At 47.4% G+C, this 22,079-nt stretch overlaps 1 protein-coding gene and 1 pseudogene across 1 annotated transcript; both read right to left on the bottom strand.

Moving 5' to 3' along the window:
* Positions 1-9,475: 9,475 nt before the first annotated feature.
* On the bottom strand, positions 9,476-11,677 carry LOC123119212 (cation/calcium exchanger 1). The gene has a single exon (XM_044538923.1). It carries the CDS (start codon positions 11,491-11,493, stop codon positions 9,799-9,801), a length of 1,695 nt encoding a protein of 564 aa, XP_044394858.1. The 5' UTR covers positions 11,494-11,677; the 3' UTR covers positions 9,476-9,798.
* Positions 11,678-14,079: 2,402 nt separating this feature from the next.
* Positions 14,080-16,079, bottom strand: LOC123120168 (dihydropyrimidinase-like; annotated as a pseudogene).
* Between the last annotated feature and the right edge of the window lie 6,000 nt (positions 16,080-22,079).

The following is a 22,079-nucleotide window of genomic DNA, read 5'->3' as shown; positions in this document are numbered from 1 at the left end:
GGTCGAAGCACTATCCGGCAAGTCGTCATCTCCTTGACCATGTCTTGATAAATGTTTTCCGGGCTATGGGTCATTTCCAAAATTTTGCATAAGATTTTAAAATAAATATTTTTCATAAATAAAATGAAATTTGGATCAGGTGGATCCACTGATTTGGCAATTGGACCAGATCAGGTGAAGCATCTGTATTAAGTAGTTGTGACCCGGGTAGGGTTACAATATAAATAAATATTTGGTGGGTAGGGGAGCTCATGTTGGTGAAAGCAACCCAAGGAGGGTCGGCTTGGATGGCGGGCTCCTCTACATAGGGTATCACATTAGGACACAACCAACTGGCGCTTACTTCAAAAGCGGCGCAAACCGTACTGACCATAGACCTGGAATGGGACGGGCTGAACCAACTACCCATGCCAAGTAGCTGCCTCTGCATGGGTGAGAAAGTGGCTGTAGCCGGGTAGGTACAGTCACCCTAGGGCGGGACCGCCGGTCAGGGGTCTCGACCCGCGGGCCTTTAGTAAGGCAAGGTGGAAAAGCAGAGGTAGTGTACGGGCTGGTTAAAGGTTCTGGTTCCTTGGTCTAGTCGTGTGCACGGGTAGCGCATGGACGACTTGGACCAAGTGATGCTATGGGTAAAGTAGTACACCTCTGATCAGAGTAAATGTGATATCACTCCCAGCTTCCGGGTTTGGAAGTGCGTCGTGTGGGTTTTCCTCTGACACAAGATGTAAGATCCCACGTCGCTCTGTCGCCGGTAGATTTTATAAATAAAATTTGGTTTTCAACAAAATGGGTTAAGGGAAAATATTTTTACCTACAAAGTATTTTGAGCTAATGGCTCGGTGGTTGTAGCCGTGCCCGGTAAAGTTATTCCTCTTTAAAGACTCTTGCATCCACTTTTCCCGGCGACTTGCGGAGTACGTATTTTATACGTACTCAGCTGCACTTATGTTGTTTTCAAGAACAAGAGAGTTATGAGAACTCTGAGGTGATAGAGAATGGTACTTATGATGAATCTGGTCATCTTAATGACTTCGGTTATTCTGAAGTGGAGTATGTTTATGAGGAAGTCGACAATCAAGGCTATGAAGAGTAGATGCCCTCCATGGTTGGTTTAGAAGGCACGTAACTAGAAGTGGATGACGATCTATCGTCATGGTCGCTTAGGCTTAGTCGACACTTGAGGTGTCAATGTAATAAAAGCTTGCCTACTCATGGCCGCTGCACCGTCTTGTACATGATACTGTTCTCCTTAACTGATCCTGGCGCAACTCTGAAGTGACGGCTTCCGTTACGCCTGACTCTGTCGGACGTAACGGGGCGTCACAGCACGCCATGGCATGGTCATCAAGCTCCCGAAGCCATGCGACCTGGCTGGGTCCGGGGATGCGCCGGAACCGTCCAGTCCCGGTGTTGTGACCCACGAGCACCCAACCCCCCGCTACAACGGCGCACCCCGACAGCGGTGTTGCAAACAACACCGGTTCGGAGCTGGAGACGACGTCCATCAGTCCATGGGTGTTGCAACCGGCACCGTACGATGCTGGAGCGAGGTGGTGTTGGTACGACAACTAGTCAAAGATGCTTCAACCGGCTTGAAAAAAAAATCTTCAAATGGCATCGGAAAAAGCTTCAACCATGAAAAAAAGCTACAACCGGCGTAGAAGAAAAAGCTTCAGCCATGGAAAAATGCTTCAACCGGCGTCGAGAAAAGCTTCAACCGACGTGAAAAAAAGTTTCAATCGGAATTGGAAAAAGCTTCAACCATGGCAGAAAAGCTTCATCCGGTGTGGAAAAAAGCTTCCGCCATGAACAAAATACGAAAAAGTATCTAGAACTCCCCCCCCCCCCCCGGGCCCTACTCCCCAACCTAGAGTAGCTGAGTGTGGAAGTAAAATCAACCCTTGTTCATACATGGGCTTTTCTGGTACGAAATGGGCCACTTCAAATAGGTTCATTGCTCCGGCCCAGAATATGATTAATCCGGCACGGGTCCAATAATTTGATCGACCTGTACTTTTTCCTTCAATTGTGGAAACCCCGGGAGGAGAAGTAGTACTTTCAAAACACGAGCGTTGGTGAGAGCTATGGGGCGACGGCGAAAGCTGCAATGAGCGTTGACGAGAGCTACAAGCGGGTATGGAAAAAGCTTCAACGGTTGCAGCTATGGCGTGGTCGGTTGCACCTTTGACGTGGCCGGGTCCGGCGAGGCAGGCAGAGCTCCAGTGGCACTGATCCGAGGAGATCTGGCCGAGGGCCGCCGGATCGGCTGATTCCCGTGGCCGCGGCGCCCTGGAAGGCCTGCAGGCGGCGATGGTAGACCATGACGGGGGCCTGAGAAAGAAGCAGAGAAGGAGCGAGGGAGATGAGCAAGGAAAAAGAGAAAAAAAAAAGGAAGGAGAAAGATAGGAGGGACGTCTGCATGCGGGCTCTTTGACCGCATGGCGCGTGCATAGACGCTTGATCGGCCGAGCGTTCGGCCGGCGCCCCGTTTTCAAATGTTTTCCTTAATAATTCTGGCTGCCGCACGTGTATGTTCATTGCACCATGGGCCCACAGCACAACCAGCTGCTCCGGTTGCCACTAATACAAGCAGTCGTGTCCTAATTGTCTGATCCTTGAAAGAGGTCATGCCCAACTGCAAGTTTGGAACGCGTTGTGCCTGAGCACCGCACCAGCATCAACATCAACATCATCCTTCCAGCTGATGACATGGAAAACGCATCAAAATTAACGGCCAAAAAGTATGTGGGGTCATCAGAAGGAGGAAGCAGTAGAATGATCAGATAAGTTCAGACCAGCATGATCAAGGTTATACTAGACCAATCATTCAGCTTCCCAAGAGAAAACGGGGGGCTGCCGAGCTGCCACGTGCCCAACTCCACACGAACTTAATCTGCAAAGACGAAAACAAATTTGATCACAGTAACCAATGATAACCTTCATGGGTCCTAGTCACACAGACCAATGCTAACAACTGGATGTTGAACCCCAGTCCTCGAGTCCACGAATATATAATGTTTTACTCGGTAGAAAGCAGATGGCAAAAATGGAAAGCGTGCACCAGCCGGGAATCGAACCCGGGTCTGTACTGTGGCAGGGTACTATTCTATCACTAGACGACTGGTGCGCCATATTTGAAAATTCCATATTGCTACCCCCATTTGGAAATAAGTACGTAACTTTTGGTTATCCGTCATCATAAAAGAGCATATATACCACGCTTGCTTGATATGATTCTTTATATGTCCGCGAACGCGTCCGTGGATAAAGGTCAGTGAACCCTATTTTGCCCGGGCAACCACGCCCTCGTTTTTAAAACCGGATTTCCCTGCAAACACATGCACATTTGGAAATAAATACATAACAGTTGGTCATCCGTCATCATAAAAGAGCATATATATCACACTTGCTTGATGTGATCCCTTAATCCTTATATGTCCGCGAACGCGTTCATGGACAAAGGTCAGAGAACCCTATTTTGCCCGGACAACCACACCTGCAAACACATGCACATGGATCATTGACTGATACATATACACAACAATGAATATACTCCTGATTGGAAGGGAAAAAAAATACATAGCTCAGACTTCAAAATTATCCATAAGAGCATCTCTACAGCCGGCATCCTCAAATCCTCCTCAAACGTCCATGGACGCGCCCAGTCAGTGGCCGGACAGAAGAGAGAAAGAAAAAAGTGTCCCATTCGAACCCCTTATATCATCCTTATACGTCTGGGCTATCAGCGAACCCTCATATTAAGGACAAATGTAGGGAGGATACGAGGACTTGTGGACGCGTCCGGTCAGTCCGCCACGTAGGACGAGGCCCACCTCGGACCACATTTTCTCTTTCTTTATTCATTATTTTCTTTTTCTTTCTTCATCTCCACCAATCACGTGCAAGTGACCGGACATATGAGGGAGAAAATGAGGAGTGTGGCTGCATGGACAGACAAATCGGGGTTCAAATTATCTTGAACAAATTATTTTCTTTTTCTCTCTTCACCAATCATTACTTAATTTTTTTTTCTCTCTTCATCTCCACCAATCTCATACCCGTTGACTGTGTAGTTGCACGCTTGAGCATCCCATCACAAATTATCTTGAACAACTAAGATCATTGATGCACGTTGATTCCCTTGTGAGACTATCGCATGCGAAATAAAGTATGCCAGATCTATAATTCTTTTGATGCCACTGCTTCATGTATGATGGTGACCTCTTTGTGTAACCTTGGTATTTCCCGCGTAAATCTATCGGGCAGTTCTTTTATTGCAATGCATGCAGTCAACTGAATCGAGCATATCTGGAGAACTTCTTGATGCTTCAATTGCCAATAACTTTTCATGTCCTTGGCATTTGGTTCTCTCAAGTACTCAGGTTCAAACACCTTCATCACAATATATGCAATTTCACTATTGCCTCAGAGCATGTACGCTCTCCCATCCGAATGACCTCATCAGCGACATCCCCGGTTTGTATCACATACAAGCATCATCAGAGTAGTCATGCATTTCTGCATAGAAGAGAACGACATGTGTCCACAACATTTGTTCCTCGACACGAAGTAAGGATCATATGCCTTCACACCGTCCACTACGCGTAAGAACAAATGTTTGCGCATCCAGAAGTGACGCAAAAAAAGCACATTGAATACATATTTGTTGTAGAGATCTTGTTGTCCCTTTATCCTATACCGGGTCACAACTATCCAGCCTGGCATCGAACCCTTGAAGTTGAGAACATGCTCCTCTTGCTTCTCCATGTCTTCAAGGATGCTCATCATCACCATCAGGTCTTCATCTTCGTGGTCATCAATTTATGAATATGACGAATTGATGAACTCCTTGAAAATGAACTCATCAAGCTATACTCATCCTCCAATAAATCCATCGTTTGGCTACAAATGTGCAAAATAACCTAAAAAACTCTAACATTTCGTCAAACACTAGACATGCGAGGTATATGCGAGGTGGAGTAGGACGCACCAGGGTGGCGGTCGTATTTGGTGCAAGAAGGACGTATGGACGGATGTGAGACGGTTCTGCGGGTTAGGGCCGGATGGGGGATGACGACAAAGCTATGGTGGGGGAGCAGAACGGGCAAAGGGCAGAGCGGACGAGGACAGAATAGAGAGGAAGATGGTAGGTTGGGCGAGGATGGAGGTCGATTTAGGGGATTTGATGTGGGTCCGGCATGGTGGACATGTCTAGGCGGCCCCAAATATGCGCGTATATGGGCTAGGTTTGAAGGACACCAGAAGGAATGGGTATGGGGGACCAGGTCGGATGTCAGACATATGGGGGGTTAGGGCGTCACATTGAAGATGATGTAACAAGTAGCAACCACACGTGTAGTGAGAAAAAAAAACTATGACTATGGTTTTTTCTAAATTATAACTATTGGTTTTAAGAATTTAAAATAAATGAAAATGAAAGGCACACATAAACACATATGTATGTACAAATTGTAATGTACATGCCGAAGAGGTTCACAACCTCTTTGGAAAACAATGATAAAACAAGATGTATGGTATGTGATCTAAAGGCATTTTTTGACGTCATGTTACTGTAACTTATCATGGATGAATTGCTCAATGACTTGATATTTTCTCAGGTCTTGACCAACGATGTAGGCATGTTGTTGTGATTAAGTGAAGATGTTTTGTGGAGGCGTTGGAGTTGGGTGTACCAAGTTCTCAGTTAAAAAAGTTCTCAGTTGACTGAGTCCTAAACGGGTGGTAATTCATCCTAAATGTCTGGGTTGGAAATTATCATATACTAGAATCACTTTGTGTGCTTTGTTGTGCCGCTTTCATAGATGGACTGCGGCATCCTTGTATGTATACGCCAGGACAACCTATCGCACTCAAAGCACATACATGCATCAATTTTGGCTTGCTAAGTTAAACATCAACACATGCAAAAATGGTTTGGCAACCCCCTACTATGATAGTATCGATGGCAACAACACTTCATCATATAACCACGAAGAAACTACAGATGGTCATTACAAAACATAAGCACAACAAAATACATAACAAACCAAAAACAACGAACAAAGAAAGGAAAAATCATTAGTCCCAGCCGATGAGGTCTCAACCACCTAACACCCAGCCGAAAAAGACAGGTCCCAGCAAACGAGAATGCAACCGCCGAACGTCCAGCCGGGATGTTGTTCCTAGCGGCGTGCTCGCAGCCGTCGAACGGCCAGTCGGGAAAAATGCCAAACTTCCCTCAAGCCGCCTACTCCTAGCAACCGAGATCTTGTCAAGCCGCTTCTGCGCCCAATCACCTCTGATTTTTTTCTCTTCACCTCCGCGCAGTCTTTTTTGTATCTACACAGCTAGCGAACAGTAAAAGGATCTCGTGCCCCTAGAGACCCAACATGACAGGAACAAATGGCCTATTGACGGCCCATGGGCCGAGGCATGCGATACGTGGTCAACACAGACTGACCAGTAGATAAACATGATGATTAGGAAGTTTTGGTGGGGCAGTAAGAACGGTCAGCGGAAACCACACTGGGTGTCTTGGAAGGAAATGACCCAGCCAAAAGCAATGGGCGGGCTAGGGTTTAAGGACTTTGAGCTGTTCAACTTGTCAATGCTTGCGAAACAAGTGTGGAGGATCTTACAGAGCCCGGAGACATTAAGTGCACGGATACTGCAAAGTGTTTACTTCCCGTGTACCACAATTCTCAAGGCAAGCTTAGGATCGCATCCTAGCCAAGTGTGGCGAGCACTTCTCGAAGGGCGCGACGTCCTAAATCTAGGCCTCATCCGCAGGATCGGTGGGTGTTTAATACAAGCATATGGGAAGAAAACTGGATCCCAAGGGATGAAATGATGAGGCCATATGGGTGTTTAATACAAAACCCACCATCTCGAGTTTCAGAGCTCATCGACGCTACATCAGCAAGATGGAATATCCAACGCCTACAGGAAGTGTTTCTCCACATCGATATCCAGCCAATCTTGAGCATTCCTCTATGCATGAGAAACATAGAAGATAGCTGGGCATGGAACTTTGAGAGGAATGGAGTGTTCTCGGTCAGGTCTGCATACAACATGTTGGTGTCGATCAGAAAGAGAAGGGAAGCATGGTTGGAAGGCAATACAGGGTCGTCCACCACGAACAGAGAAAGCGGGGATTGGAAGAAACTCTGGCATACTCAAGTACCAGGGAAAGTGAGAATGTTTCTATGGCGACTCGCAAAACAATCGCTTCCAACAAATGATGTTCGTGCCCATCGCAACATGGCGCAGTCGAGTGTATGTGGACTATGCGGAGTACAGGATTCCTGGCGTCACTCGCTGCTGGAATGCACATCGTCTCGATGCACATGGGCGCTGACAGAGGAGGAGGTAGTTCAAAAAATCTCAGGCACGACAGAACCTTCAGCAAAACAATGGTTATTCACAATGATGAACCTGTTATCGCATGCACTGTTTGTGAAGCTGGCCGTAACGCTTTGGGCGATTTGGACAGCAAGGAGGAAGGCGATTCACGAAGGGATCTACCAAAGTCCACAGGCTACCCACATGTTCGTTCAGAGGTTCATTGCTGAACTTGATATGATCAAGTCTCCATCCCCAGCACAACCAAGCACCCGAACCAGAACAGCTCAAAGCATGCGATCCAAGGCACCGCCTCCAGGTTTCGTGAAGATTCATGTCGATGCAGGAGTGGCGCGCTCTAGGGGGACGGCAGCGGCTGTTTGCCGGGATGACCAAGGGAATTACTTGGGTAGTTCCTCTCTGCTCATATACGGTATGCAGGACCCAGCCACACTGGAAGTCATTGCATGTCGGGAAGCCCTGGGCATTGGCAGAGGATCTAGGAGTGCAGAACGTTGTTATCTTGTCGGATGCAAAACAAGCAATACATGACCTGAACAATGCCAGCAGAGGAAGCTATGGGGCCATCATCGAGGAGATCCAAGCCAGAGCTGCTAATTTCACTAGCATCTTTATGCATGAGAGTCGTTTGGTTAATAAAGAGGCACACAAACTTGCTCGTTTTCGCTTTCTTTAGATCAGGGGCGCCACCTGTGGCTTGTTCAACCCCATGACACGAGTTGTATCCCACTTTCTGTGGTTTATGATCAATAAAGCTTTTGCTTTACCGCTCAAAAAAAGTAGAGAAATAACGAAATCACTAATTAAGGAGTACTCGTTGCAAAGAACACTCCATCTTCCCAGGTCACGATAAGTGGCGCACATGCAGTGCGCCACTTGTCGCAACCTGGGAGTTTTCCCTTTTTTCGTAGATTCGTTTATTCAAAAAGTTTTATCTCTTAAACCATGCGTCCAAATCTCAAACCGTTTTCACCATTGGATTCCTCGCGTCGGGATATTCAAAACTAGATCTTATGTTGATAGGTTTTGACGAACTTTTTTTCACGAAAAAAACCGGACGAAAAAACCAAACCGGGGGCACGGTTTTTCCCTTTCCGAAAGAGGCACGCCCGTGCCTCTCGCGAAATCACAACCGCGCCTCTCATGGAAGCAAAACCGCGACTCTCGTGGAAAGAAAAAAAAGAAAACACGTTTTTTTCCCTTTCCGAAATAGGCACGCCCGTGACTCTCGCGAAAGCACAACCGTGCCTCTAGCAAAAGCAAAACCGTGACTCTCACGAAAGAAAAAACAGAAAACACGTATTTTTTCCCTTTCCGAGAGGCACAGCCGTGACTCTCGCAAAAGCACAACCGTGCCTCTCGCGAAAGAAAAACAAACAGAAAACACGTTTTGTTTTTCCCTTTCCGAGAGGCACGGCCGTGACTCTCGCAAAAGCACAACCGTGCCTCACGCGGAAGCAAAACCGTGACTCTCGCGAAAGAAAAAAAAACAAAAAACACGTTTTGTTTTTCCCTTTCCGAGAGGCACGGCCATGACTCTCACGAAAGCACAACCGTGCCTCTCGCGGAAGTAAAACCGTGACTTGCGAAAGAAAAAAAACAAAAAACGCGTTTTTTTTTCGTTTCTGAAAGGCACGGCCGTTACTCTCGCTAAAGCACAACCATGCCTCTCGCGAAAGAAAAAACGTGACTTTTCACGAAAGAAAAAAAAGTAAACGTGTTTTTTGGTCGAAACGCTAAGAAAGACCGGGGGAAAACCAAAACGTCAAAAAAAAGGAAAGGAAAGAAACTGTTTAAAAAGCCGAAAACGCGTGCAGAAAAATATAAAAAATTTGGAGGAAGCGTCCAGAGCGCGACACATGGCGAATGGCTGAGAGCGCGTCAAGTGGCGCTGATCATTGCGAGGCTCCCAAAGGAGCGCTCGTTAACTAGTTGCTCCCAAGAAATAAGCAAAGCAAACTCCGGAGGGCTATGGGCTCTTGAAATTGTTGCCCTGAATCGACTCATATCGCTCCACCATACCAACCACCTACCAACAAGCCCATCCACCAGCAGATAATTCCACAAAACTACAAAGCGTTGATCAAGTCAAAATCGTGGACCAAGTCTAAAATTAGAGACCTCGATTGATTGAGAGATCTTCCACCTCTATGAGGTTTATTGAATTATTAAAGCATTTACTCATATGTACCTGTACTTTACATGGCACTTAACAATTATAGACAACAGATAACAAAGAATGACTTTGTTTTCTGGCTTTACATATCCACATGCATGCATTGCCCTCTCACAACTGAAGTGATCACGAGCGTGTGTGAGAAGCAGCCAAGCCAGCATCCATCACTTTTACGTAGTACGAGTAGTACTACTCTTTTAGCCTCAGGATCTTGTTCGATCTTGCCGCTGCACCATCAATTCAAATCCAACAGTCCTCAATCACAGTCTTGGCAGGAGAGAATCTAGGCTGAGGACGCCGACGGCGTCGGCGACCCGGACGGCGATGAAGCAGAGGTACACGGCGAGCAGCCCGGCACCGAGCGTGGCGTCGAGCCTCATCCCCCTCGCCGGCAGCACCACCAACGCCCACGCCAGCCCGGCCACCAGGAACGCCACCGTCACGTACGTCGCCGCATCCACCGGGATCTTGTACGTCTCCGGGTACCGCGCCCCCGCCGCCAGTGCCATCGACAGCCCCAAGCCCACCACCGTGTTGAACGCCGGCCCGGCGTAGCACCCCGCCACGGCCGTCTGGGCGCCCGATGCGCCGTCCTGCGTCGCCATTGCGACGTCCGCAACCATGTCGCCGAGGGAGTTGCCCCACGCGAGCACGGTGACCCCGAGCACGCTCGCGGGCACGCCCACGATGATGCCGGTGGACACGAGGAGGGCCACGAGCTCCCGGGCCAGGAGGTAGGACCAGAGGATGGACATGAGGAACCCGCCGGCGAGCCACAGGAGTCGCACGTACCGGCCGTGTGGTGGTGCCGCGGCGTCCGTGGTCGCGGCCGCGGCGATGGCGAAGAGCGTGCCGGTGAGGGCGCCGGCGAGTAGCACGGTGGGGCTGGTCGGGGAGGTGACGACGGCGAGGAGGAGAGGGCCGAGGAGCGTTGAGGTGATGGCACAGGGCCTGGACCAGCGGTGCGCGGCGATGTCCGGGATGGTGAGGCGGCGCGGGAGGTAGAGCGGCGCGTGGACTGCGGCCAAGAGGCCGCTGGCGAAGGTTCTTGGTGGCTGCTTGGAGGAGACGGCGACCGGGAGGAGGAGCGGGGCGGCGAGGTCATCGGAAGGCTTTGTACTTGTGTAGGTGCTGCCGTCATCGGCGGCGACGGAGCAGCAGTGCGATGTCGAGACGAGGAGGACGTAGGCGGCGTAGAGGGAGAGGAAGCACGCGGCGGCCCAGACGGTGACCGTGCCGGCGACCAGCACGGCGAGGAGGTAGCAGAGCGCGACGAGAAGAAAGCAGACGTCGCGCACGAACCCGCGCCGCTCAATGACGGCGCCTCCGCGGCGAGCGGCGACGATGGCGACCACGCCGGCGACGACCGTGGACACGAACAGGGCGCCGCCGAGCGCGCCGCTGAGCCCCACGTCCCCGGCCTCCCCGCCATCGGACGCGAACGCCACGACGCTGGAGAGCACGTCGGGCGCGCCGTTGCCGAGCGAGAGCAGCGTGACCCCGGCCACGGCGGGCGGCAGGCGGAGCGCGGCGGAGAGGCCCTCGAGCGAGGCGCAGAAGTACTCGGACGCGGTGTCGCCGAGGAGGTAGAAGAGCAGGAGCAGCCAGAGCGCGATCGCCGCGCCGCCCAGCCACGGCGACCACCAGAGCCCCTCCTGCTCCCCGCACGCGCAGTAGAAGAGCGCGAGGTAGTCGACGTACCCGGTCGGCGCGCACGGCGGGTGGGACGACGACCGGAGGTACCGGCACCGCGCGGCGCGGCCCTCCAGCGCCTGCAGCTCCGCCTCGCAGCTCCCCCGCTCCCGCGCTCCGGCGCCCGAGCCGAAGAAGAAGGTCCCGCCGTGCCGCGTGCGCAGGGAGAGGCAGAGCACGAGCAGGAGCAGCAGGAAGGAGGCACTCGCGGTCACGGCGGCGGCATTGCGCCTGCGCTTGTACAGCCTCTGCAAGAAAGCCATGGTGTTGATGTCCGGAGCTCAGCTCAGCTACTCTAATCGAATACGGCGGTGAAGCTCAGCTGAGGCACAGTAATAATGTGGCGCCATGCATGGCCGCGGTCGAGCTCGCGTGTCTTGTAGCATTGGTCGGCCGGTCCGTGATCAAATCAAATTTGCTTTTGTGGCTGCAGATGAGTGAGTACGTTTGTGACTTTGTGTGGACTTTTGGTAGGAAGGGACACATGGCAGCTGAGCAGATCCCTTTTAGAAGCTGCGTCATTCTTCTTCCTCGTGACGCGGCAGCCATGTCATCGCATAGATGCTTTTGGAGTGATGGAATGTTCCATCTTCCATGCCATTGAGCTTATAAGTCATCTAGAACAATGATAGCAAACTTACAATTGCAAGCCCAAAACTCATCATCTTGATTCCGAAGCAATTAGCTTCATGGATCCATGTCGGTTAAGAATTACAATTTTGCTAAAGCACATCTAGATGTGCCATAAGTATTGCACATCTAAGTCATATATCATTGATCTTACGCGAAGATTCGTGTAGAAATCAACAGGAGATTGCACAATGAGGATACCACAGAATCATCTGTAAAAAAAGCTGATGTTCCAAGCCAACCTGCAACGAATCTCCATGCTGATCTGATCTGATCTGATGAGATCTGCATGCATGCACACAGAATTAAGCAAGTTGACTCCAACTACTGCCGATGTTCAGAATAATTATGAGGGAATCCTATCATCTCCTTGCTCATCTTGTCTGAATAGTTGTTCTACCAATGAGCCTAATTAGTCATGTAGAACATTGATGATGCTACTTAGGCAGAAATCATGGACACGCAATGCATACAGTACAATTGCAATTGCAATTTGCAGATAGCTGACAACTCAGTGGCGAGTACGAAGCAATTAGCTCCATCGATCCATGTCAGATCAAGAGGTGATTAGCCTGCTGCCTCGATTAGGACACGATCAGTGTTTGCATTGCATTTCTGCTTGATTGATGTGGACTATTCTCATGGGAAATTAAATGCACAATTGTTTCAGACAAGGTAGTACAATTATTCCTGCATCTGCCCAACCTGGTCCATTGATGATCTTGATATTAAATGATTTATTTAGCGGAAAAAATTTAGTTGTTCAAAAATTGCGAGATACTCATAACTGCAAGTTACTCTTGTTAACCCTGGTGCTTTACGTCTAAGTTGATGCAATTAGTATATATCTAATATAAAAATGGGCATGCTTTACGTATCAGAGCAGGAAGGGTCACGTGGCAGCTCAACAGCCCCCCCTTCCTCTCGGGATCATTTTTTCTTTTAAAAAAAAAAGGAAGATCACCATCGGCCTCTGCATAAGAGTGATACATGCATGCCTTTGAGATCATCTACGTAGAAGACTAGAACCCCTTGATGCTGGTTTGATCCTGATCCGAAGTGATCATTCTTCTTCCTCCTCCTAATGACACATCATGCTTTTTAATTGTTATAATAACTCTGACGTATGCCCATGGCACGAGCTCGATCAGACAAGATGGAATGACGCTGAGCTGGTAAAGAATCGCATGGACGACACACACATGCATGCATTGCAAACTTGCAATTGGCCATGACCTCTTCCAATGACCAGAAAATTAGGGCATGACCAGTGGCGAATTGAACAGGGGGGCTTCGACAGGCTCGAGCCCCCCCCCCCCCCCCCCCCCAAATATTGGAAAAGAAAAATTGCTACTATTTGTATCAAAATTTTGACCATATTTTGGACTAAAGGATTGAGAGTTTCTGACTTTTTCTACACACAGTTAACTTTGAGCCCCCCTTATTTTCTTCCAAGATTCGCTACTCGGCATGACGGTGGTTTGTATCTCTACTCCTAATGGAGCAGTTGGTGAATAGTCCGCGCGGTTTATTTTCGCTGGTTTATTTTCGTCATCCCCCAACCACCGTTTTTTTTCGTCATCATCCCATCTGTGCCAAAAAACCTTTGCCAAAAAAACCCTCTCGCCCAGAGCAGATCGATCTCCGCCGCCGACCAGACCTTCGAACGCCCGATCTCACCCCATCGCACGCCCGATCCACCCCTACTCCCCCTCCCCGGCCGATCCATTCCGGTGCCGCGGCCGATCCACCCCTACGCCCCCTCCGCGGCCGATCCAAACCTTCGCCGCCGCGCTTGCAGGAGGCGGCTATCTGCTGTGGGATCGGGCGAGGTGACGGGGCCGCGATCCCGATAAAGATACGCCGGCGATCACGACCCCGATCCGACGGCGACCCCCTTCTAGACACGCACAGGGTCTCGACAGGCGCTGCTCCCCTTTCAGTAGTAAGTAATGCAAGTTCATACACAATTGTACCCTTCTGGACACGCACAGGGTCTCGACAAGCGCTGCTCCCCTTTCAGTAGTAAGTAACGCAAGTTCATACACAATAGTTATTACACAAGGTCATACAGAAAATCATATCAGGAGTCGGCGACTTGAAGGACGTGGACTGGGAGACCGAGACGCTCAGGATCGGCCGGCGATCCGCTTCTGGACGCGCCCAGAATCCAACTTCTGCTGTACGATCCCGCGTGTCGTGTTCGCCGGAGAGATGCCTTAGCCAGCTTCCATTTGCAATGACACAACACAGTTTCCTTTGTTCAAGCCATCTTCCCACACCACTCGCCCTCTTGAGATGGTCACCTCTACCATTCCCTACACCAATCAGACAGAAACATCCACAGGTTGGATATCGAGTATTATGTTGGATTAACAGTTGTGAGTTGTGGGGAGCCAACCTTTCCTTTTCTGCCCTTGTGAGTTGTGGGGAGCCAACCTTTCCTTTTCTGCCCTCGTACACGTTCGTGTCGGACCTCGAATGGTGTGTGCGCGTGCCCATCGCGAAGCTCCTCTTGGGGTTCAGGATGATGATGTCTGCATCAGATCCCTCGAGGATTGCTCCTTTGCGAGGGTATATGTTGAAGATCTTGGCACTGAGAAGATTAGAGAGTAGTATGCATCATTATACTTTAAAACTGTTTGCTTCTTGTTTTGTTTTTCTGATTTTGTTTTGATGTAGCTATAGAATTTCTGCACTACCATTCTGTGCTTGTCACTCTCACATAATCGGTGACTGTGATCTTGCCGGTCTCCTGTACATATATTGAATGAAGTCAGAAAACAGAAATACCGGCAATGGAACCAACTTAGTACCCATCACGAAAAACAACATTTGAAATCAAAACTTACCACCATGCTATCCCAAATTATATGCATCCGTTCTTCAATACCTGGGATCAAGTAATGAAAAGAGAGATGCCTTAGCCAGCTTCCATTTGCAATGACACAACACAGTTTCCTTTGTTCAAGCCCTATGGCTTACCATTTACGCCATTGGGAATCTTCCTGAAATCATCAGAACCGAAAGCTTTCTGAGTGGAATTGAAGGTGCAATGATCAGTTCCCACAAGCTGCATAGGAACAAAGAACAGTTCGGTGCTTATTCAAGGGATGTTTCCATCTCCATAGTAGACAATGTACAAACAATATTTTCAGAAAATAATATTCCTTTTATAATTTACCGCCTCGAACAATCTTCAAGCAGAGGCTAAACACCAGCTTGAAGCGCTTTATTTTAAGGACTCCACAACTTCACACTTCAGGAAATTAAGGTGGGATTCTGGATTCAAGCGTGTCACCTGTAATATTCCTGATGAAAGAGCAGCTTGAAGTGCTTTATTATGCCCTGCTTCCCGGATTGGAGGACTCATCACATACCTAGAAGCAAGATATGAAATAAGAGGAACCACAGCTACATAAACATATACTGATTGTGTGTGTTCTATTTACTTTGAAGCAGTTGCAAAGTCAGGATCCCAAAGCCAAGAATCATCAAGGACTAGCCCAGATACCACAGGTTCCCAATGACTCTCTGACCTGCAAAGTTTGAGCTTACATCAACTTACAGTTTGTTTCACAATTTGACACGCGTTGAAAATTTAAATCAACTTAGTACTTAGATTTGGGGTATTATCAATCCCGTGGGACCACTTAGTTCTGAAGCCCCAACAAGTTATTCTGGGACCGACCCAGTCCTGATTTTTTTTGTACAAAGCGGAAACTAGCCAATGTTCTGAAAGTAAATGTTCATAAAATAACTCTGTCTTAATTTGCATTGATGAGGAACTTGTTTGAACCAAATGGCCAGGCACCATACCTTCTCTTTTAGCCTTGGCAATCTCTTCCATTGCATCAGTACTCATCACATGAACAACATACAACGGTGTATTGACGAATTTTGCTAATCGAATTGCCCGTGAAGTTGCCTCGCCTTCCAACTGCAGAAAAGAAGAGAAAATTTGGCACAGAGGATGTTCGTCATGAACAGAATAGTCCAAGAATGCAGAATAGAGTATGCACCCACCATGTTCCTTGACCATCACTTCCATTTCCCTCGAAACCTCATCATTCCACTTGGTAATGGCCATGTGAAATCCATAGTCCATAGCAGCCTTTTCTGCTTTGTGTTTGTAGGATTCCAAGCCCGCAGTCAAGTTCCCGTTCACTGGAATGACAAAGTCGATGTGCATAGAGTAGCTTAGGAGCTGTTTACGCATGTTGCTGAACATGTTTAGTTGCTGTACATGTTTGCATAACTGATTGTGCTGCTTTTACTTACTTTGATTGCTTGGTTGTGTGGCTTGTTCTGCTTACTTTGCACTGCCAAGAAGCAGCCTGTCCAATAAGCATAGTCTCCAAGTTGTCTCCAAGTTCACGAACGAAAGTGCATGAAACATAACAATTAAGAATCAGTCTGTTTACATAAAACCTCCCAACACGGAGGCCAGGAGTTGGATCCTGGGCGCGTCCAGAAGGGTATAACAAAATAAATGATTGACGGTAGACAACTTCAGTATTAAACATAACAAAATAAATGATTGACGGTAGACAACTTCAGTATTAAACATAACAAAATAAGATCATTAAGATGGTAGACAACTACAGTTCACAAGCCATTATTAATAGTATGAATTCTTTGCTTGTAGGTAAGTATGGGGAATCCACAAAGCAAATCTGCGGAACATACAACAGCGTCAGGTGTACCTAGAGGTAAATCTTTGACTAAAAAACTTGCCGCACATCTCAAGCTATATCCCGATTGTGATTTCCTTAAATGACGTTGTTTCAGATAATTTGGATTGGACAAATGATGGTGAGAACAAACTGAGTACCCCATTTATGACAGTTGGATTGTCAATTTACCATGATTTAATACTATTTATTTATCGAATTGATCTCGCTTACTTGTATGAATGACACTCAGATGGGCTGACACTTGAACCGTCTGGACAACCGGTTCTTCCGGATATTGAACTTGTGGGTACTGAAGGTGTAGGATATCAGATGGCTGGGACAAACGTTGTTGATAATCACCCTATTAGTCCAGGTATGAGGCTGTGCGGATAGAGTACTCATCATTTTATTCTCTTATGTTCGTGACTTCAATCTCAGTTACTTGTATGAACCATGCTCCAGGCCACTCGATACCTGAACAGACCGCAGACCCGGTTGTTCCCCAACCCACTGATGGTGATATCGCATGTGTTCAGCGGCCTCCCGATCTGAACTCAGGTGAGCAAAAAACATATTGAAAAGGAGACCCTGCAATCTCGGTTATTTATCATGCTTATAGAGGTTGTGTTGCAGACATTCAAGAACAGTCTAAGAACAATAACATTTAGCTTTTGTTTTGTTCCAGATGTTCTTGATGTGTGTCCTATTGATGGAGGAATACACCTATACACTATGTCAACTGCTCAAGATTTATCCCAAACCGTTTCAACATCCGAGCACATGACCACAGGATCTTTCGAGAATATCACCAAACAAACTAAAAAAGGTATCTTATCTGATGAAAAAAGGGAGCAGATAAACGCCAAGAGGTGAGCTAATTATCGGCGGAAGAAAGAGGAGGAAGCAAAGAAACTTGAGCATGAAAGTCAAGCTTACCTTTCAACATCCGGTATAATTGTTTGATTTTTAATGAAAACAATGTGCATTCCTGCTTTGACTACTCTCATAGCTTGCTGCATCTATTATTAGACCGTCTATTTACTTGTATGAACCAATTTCAGATCAGTCCATCACTGAACAGACCGCAGTTGTTGTTGTTCCTCAACCCACTGATGGTGATGTCACATGTGTACCGCGGCCTTCCGAACTGAACTCAGGTTAGTAGAAAACATAATCAGTACTCTCTACTCTTCGGATAGCACTAAACTGACCCGTTATGACCACTATCGGTTATTTTTACATCAAGCGGGCAACACGGCAACCTCATCAACGTTTGTGTCTCTCAGTTGTCTCACTGACGAGTTAGCCGCAGCCGTAGCACAAAGTGTAAACGGTATTACAAGATTCGTCTTTCGTTGTGAACCGTATCTATCTTATAGAGGTTGTGTTGCAGATGTTCATTAACATACTAAGTACATTATCATTTTGGTTTGGTTTTGTTCCAGAGGCTCTAGATTTGACTCATATGTATGGAGGAAATCACGTAAACATCAATGCAACTCCTCAAGTTTTACCACAATCCGGTTCAACATCCAAGCACATGACTACAGGATCTGTCGTGCGTATCTCCAAACCATCTAAGAAAGTTATCTTGTCTGATGAAAAAAGGGAGCAGATAAACGCCAAGAGGCGAGCTGGTTATCGGAGGAAAAAAGAGGAGGAAGCAGAAAAAGTATAGCATGGAAGTCAACCTGACCTTTCAATATCTGGTATGATTGTTTGATTTTAAATCAAAATAATGTACATTCCTGCATTCACTACTCTCACACCTTCATGCATCTATTACTAGATGACAAGAAAGAGCTAATAAATGCGCGGAGGCGGGCAACGTATCTTAAGAACAAGGAAAATGCTGACATTAACAAGGAACAGATGAAATCTCCGTTGGTAGATGGTTATCGAAGAAAATATGATGACGCCGCCGGCAAGCATCTCCATCAAAATATGCCTGCCGTTGACATGTCGGGTACGACTATTTCTATATTACAGGACAAACGTCTATTGAATATACTCCCTTTGTTCATAACAGTATGATTATTATCTGAGAATCCGTGAGTATGACACCTGCAACCATATTGCAGGTATGCAAAATGTTCCACGGAGCGCTCTCGGTGATATCACTAATGGGGTACAAGCTCACCCTATGCTCCTTGCCGACAAAAATAGCCAGATCAAGGCTCAAGGGCGAGCTACCGTGAAGCACAAAGATGATAACCTTCCTGCCCTTACAATATCAGGTTAGAATGCTTTTTGATTCAGCTGCCTCTTGATAGTATATATATTCCTAATGTTTCTGGATACAAGTGTTTAATAAGTTATCTTGGAAAACAAGCTTATCAAACTCATTGTTTTATCGTCCTCTCGTTTGACTTTTGATTAGACATTAATACCTTGTGAAAATGGACGGAAGGAGTCAGCTGATATGACCTACAAAATATGCTGGTACCTTTTGTATCAATGATCAATTAATGCAGTACTGATTAGCGTTTTACACTGTTGTATAACCAGCCGACCCAAATAGGTCCAGCTATACGTCATTGTCACAAGATGAGGCGGTATTGCCTCATACCAATACAATCAGTACAGCTGTCATTCATGATAACCAACTACCTAGAAAGCAGCGTGGTAAGCAACGCAGAACTTGCTTAACTCCTGATCAAATGGAGCAAACAAACGCGCGGAGGCGAGCAACATATCGGAAACATCTAGAGCACGGAACTATCGATCTTGAAGAAAAAAATACCACGCTGCGAGAATGGAGGGCATGCAGCAAAGAGAAGGGGGAGTTAAGTGCAAAAAGAAGGCAACTTATGCGGCAAAGAAGCACACCCCGTGCAAAGAATCCCTCGCACTGCCACGTCCAGACCTAGCAAACTTATCCCACGCAACACCCCTCTCTCGGGCCGCCGAAGGTGATTCATCTGATGGCGACCCGACGACAATCATGCCGAATTTCATTGTTGGTACCAATGGTATGATAATTCTATTGTCACCTTGTTGTGCTCATTCTCACCAACCCTCATCTGACGTGACGTTGTCTATTGTCACATTCGCCATGGAGATAATGCAGACGAAATCGATGGGTTCCGAGACTGCATCACTGGCGATGAGACGACACCATCCGACTTTATGGATGAGGAGTACTACATGTTTCGCGACGAAGGTATGGTCAACTATAATCTATGAATTTGTGGGGCTTTATCATAATTATAGTTAGTAGTAATTAATGTTTTGAACATCATGTTTCAACAAATGCACGTAGGATACGATAATGACACCTTGGAGGATGAAGAGGAAGCGATCATGTCGTCTGCTATACCTAGCGAGGTTGATCCATTAGACTTTGTCTACACAAACATCCCAGACACGACTCTCATCCTGAAGCTCGACGCAAACTGCAAACACTGCAAGGCAAAAAAATTTGTGTCTGAGACTGACGGCTTCTGCTGTCGCAATGGCCAGATCGAACTTAAACAACCTGAGCCAATCCCAGAGCTGATGAGGCTATGGTCAAGCATGGATGCAGATTCTAGACATTTTCGGGAAAACATACGCTTCTTCAACGGGCATTTCGCCTTCACAACCCTTGGCGTCAGCCTTGATGAGAACTACACAAACATGAAGTCTGGGGTGTACACATTCCGGGCACACGGCACCATCTACCACAATGTGCATTCGCTCGGGCCTAGCTCCCGTCCTGAGCATCTGCAGTTATACTTCTATGATGATGACCCAACCATCACTCATCGTAAGGCGGCCACCAAGCAATTAGACCAAGATGTCGTGAAGAAGTTAGTAGACATACTCAAAGAAAACCCGTACTCCTAGCAATTTAGGAGTTTGGGTGCACACAAGGACAACCTCGATGATTACAGGATAGACCTAAACACCGATAAAAGGCTTGACCAAAGAAGATATAACAGACCGTTGTCATCTGAGGTCGCCGCAATTTGGGTTGAGGGCAACGACCTAGCAAAAAGGTTTGACCGGAGGATAACACTTTGTGGTAATAACAACGAAAGGCACAGTATACGTGTGACCTCAGGAGCATATGACCCTTTGTCTTATCCCCTATTCTATCCAAGGGGAGAACTAGGTTGGCATCCGAAGCTACCTAAACGTAATGTTCCTTTGGAGGTTGTACTAAATCCTCAACAGGTCCATGATGATGATGAGGATGCAGGTATGCCGTCTGCGTCCCATTTTGCTACAAATAATATTTTGTTTGTCGATTATATCCTCATTTTTATGGTACTCAATCATGTGCAGAGGGCAACAGCAGGTTGTGCGTCTCTGTCAGAGACTACTACTGTTACATGCTGCAGACACGGCCTGCGATCTTTAATCCCATACTCTGTGGAGCACGCCTCTTGCAGCAATGGGCTGTCGACATGTACGTCAAGATTGAAAGTTGTCGGTTAAGGTGGTACAAGAAGAACCAGACACAGATTCGTGCCGACTTGTATAAAGGAGTTGTTGATGCGATCACATCGGGGGAGACACGAGCAAGCGCTGTTGGGGTAAGAATAGTTCTCCCTGGAACATACCCTGGTGGCGACCGCGACATGAAGAAGAGGCATATGGATGCCATGGCAATTGTACATACATACGGGAAGCCTGACATCTTCTTGACCATGACTTGCAATCCAAAATGGGAAGAGATAACGAATGAGTTGCTGCCTGGTCAGACGGCGCAAGACTGACCTGATATTGTGGCTCGCGTGTTCTTTGGCAAACTAGAGTCTATGAAGGACATGTTGTTCAAGAAGCACATCCTGGGTGTTGTCGTCGCATATGTATATGTTGTCGAGTTTCAAAAAAGGGGCCTCCCACACGCACATTTTCTGTTGATCATGGACTCAACATATAAGCTTATCGTCCCCGAGCAGTATGACCGACTCATTTCCGCAGAGCTCCCAGACAAGCATAAGTATCCGGAATTGTATGCAATGATGGTAAAACATATGATGCACGGACCATGCGGTGCTCTAAACCCGAAGAATGTTTGCATGCAAGAAAACGGATGCAAGTGCAGATACTCGCGGTCGTTCAATGAAAACACAGCACAGGGGAAGGACTCGTACCCAGTTTATCGACGTAGAGACGATGGTAGGCGTGCTAAGGTCCGAGGGAAGATGTTGGACAACAGATGGGTTGTGCCTTATAACCCATACCTTCTGCGGATATTCAATTGCCACATCAACGTTGAGGTCTGCTCGAGCATAAAGGCCGTCAAATATCTTTACAAGTACATTTACAAGGGCCATGATAAGGCTTCTTTCAGCATCGACCAGCCCGACGCCGATGGTAACATTGATGAGATCAAGAGATACGTTGACGCAAGGTGGATCACCCCTCCGGAGGCTATGTGGAGGATATTTGGCTTTCCACTTTGCGCCAACTACCCTCCTGTCTTGCAGTTGCCTCTTCATCTCCCGAATATGCACAGGGTCGCATTCAATGCCCAGGCTGACTTGAAAAATGTTGTCGCCTCAGAAAATATTTCAAAATCCATGTTAACGGAGTATTTCAAAGCTAACCAG

This window comes from Triticum aestivum, chromosome 5D, assembly GCF_018294505.1.
Source record: "Triticum aestivum cultivar Chinese Spring chromosome 5D, IWGSC CS RefSeq v2.1, whole genome shotgun sequence".
Lineage (NCBI taxonomy): Eukaryota > Viridiplantae > Streptophyta > Magnoliopsida > Poales > Poaceae > Triticum > Triticum aestivum.
This window is presented reverse-complemented; position numbering and strand designations above follow the sequence as displayed.

Bases quoted from the DNA above. Each gene is read 5' to 3' on its own strand.
- LOC123119212 (XM_044538923.1), bottom strand. From the start codon at position 11,493: ATGGCTTTCTTGCAGAGGCTGTACAAGCGCAGGCGCAATGCCGCCGCC.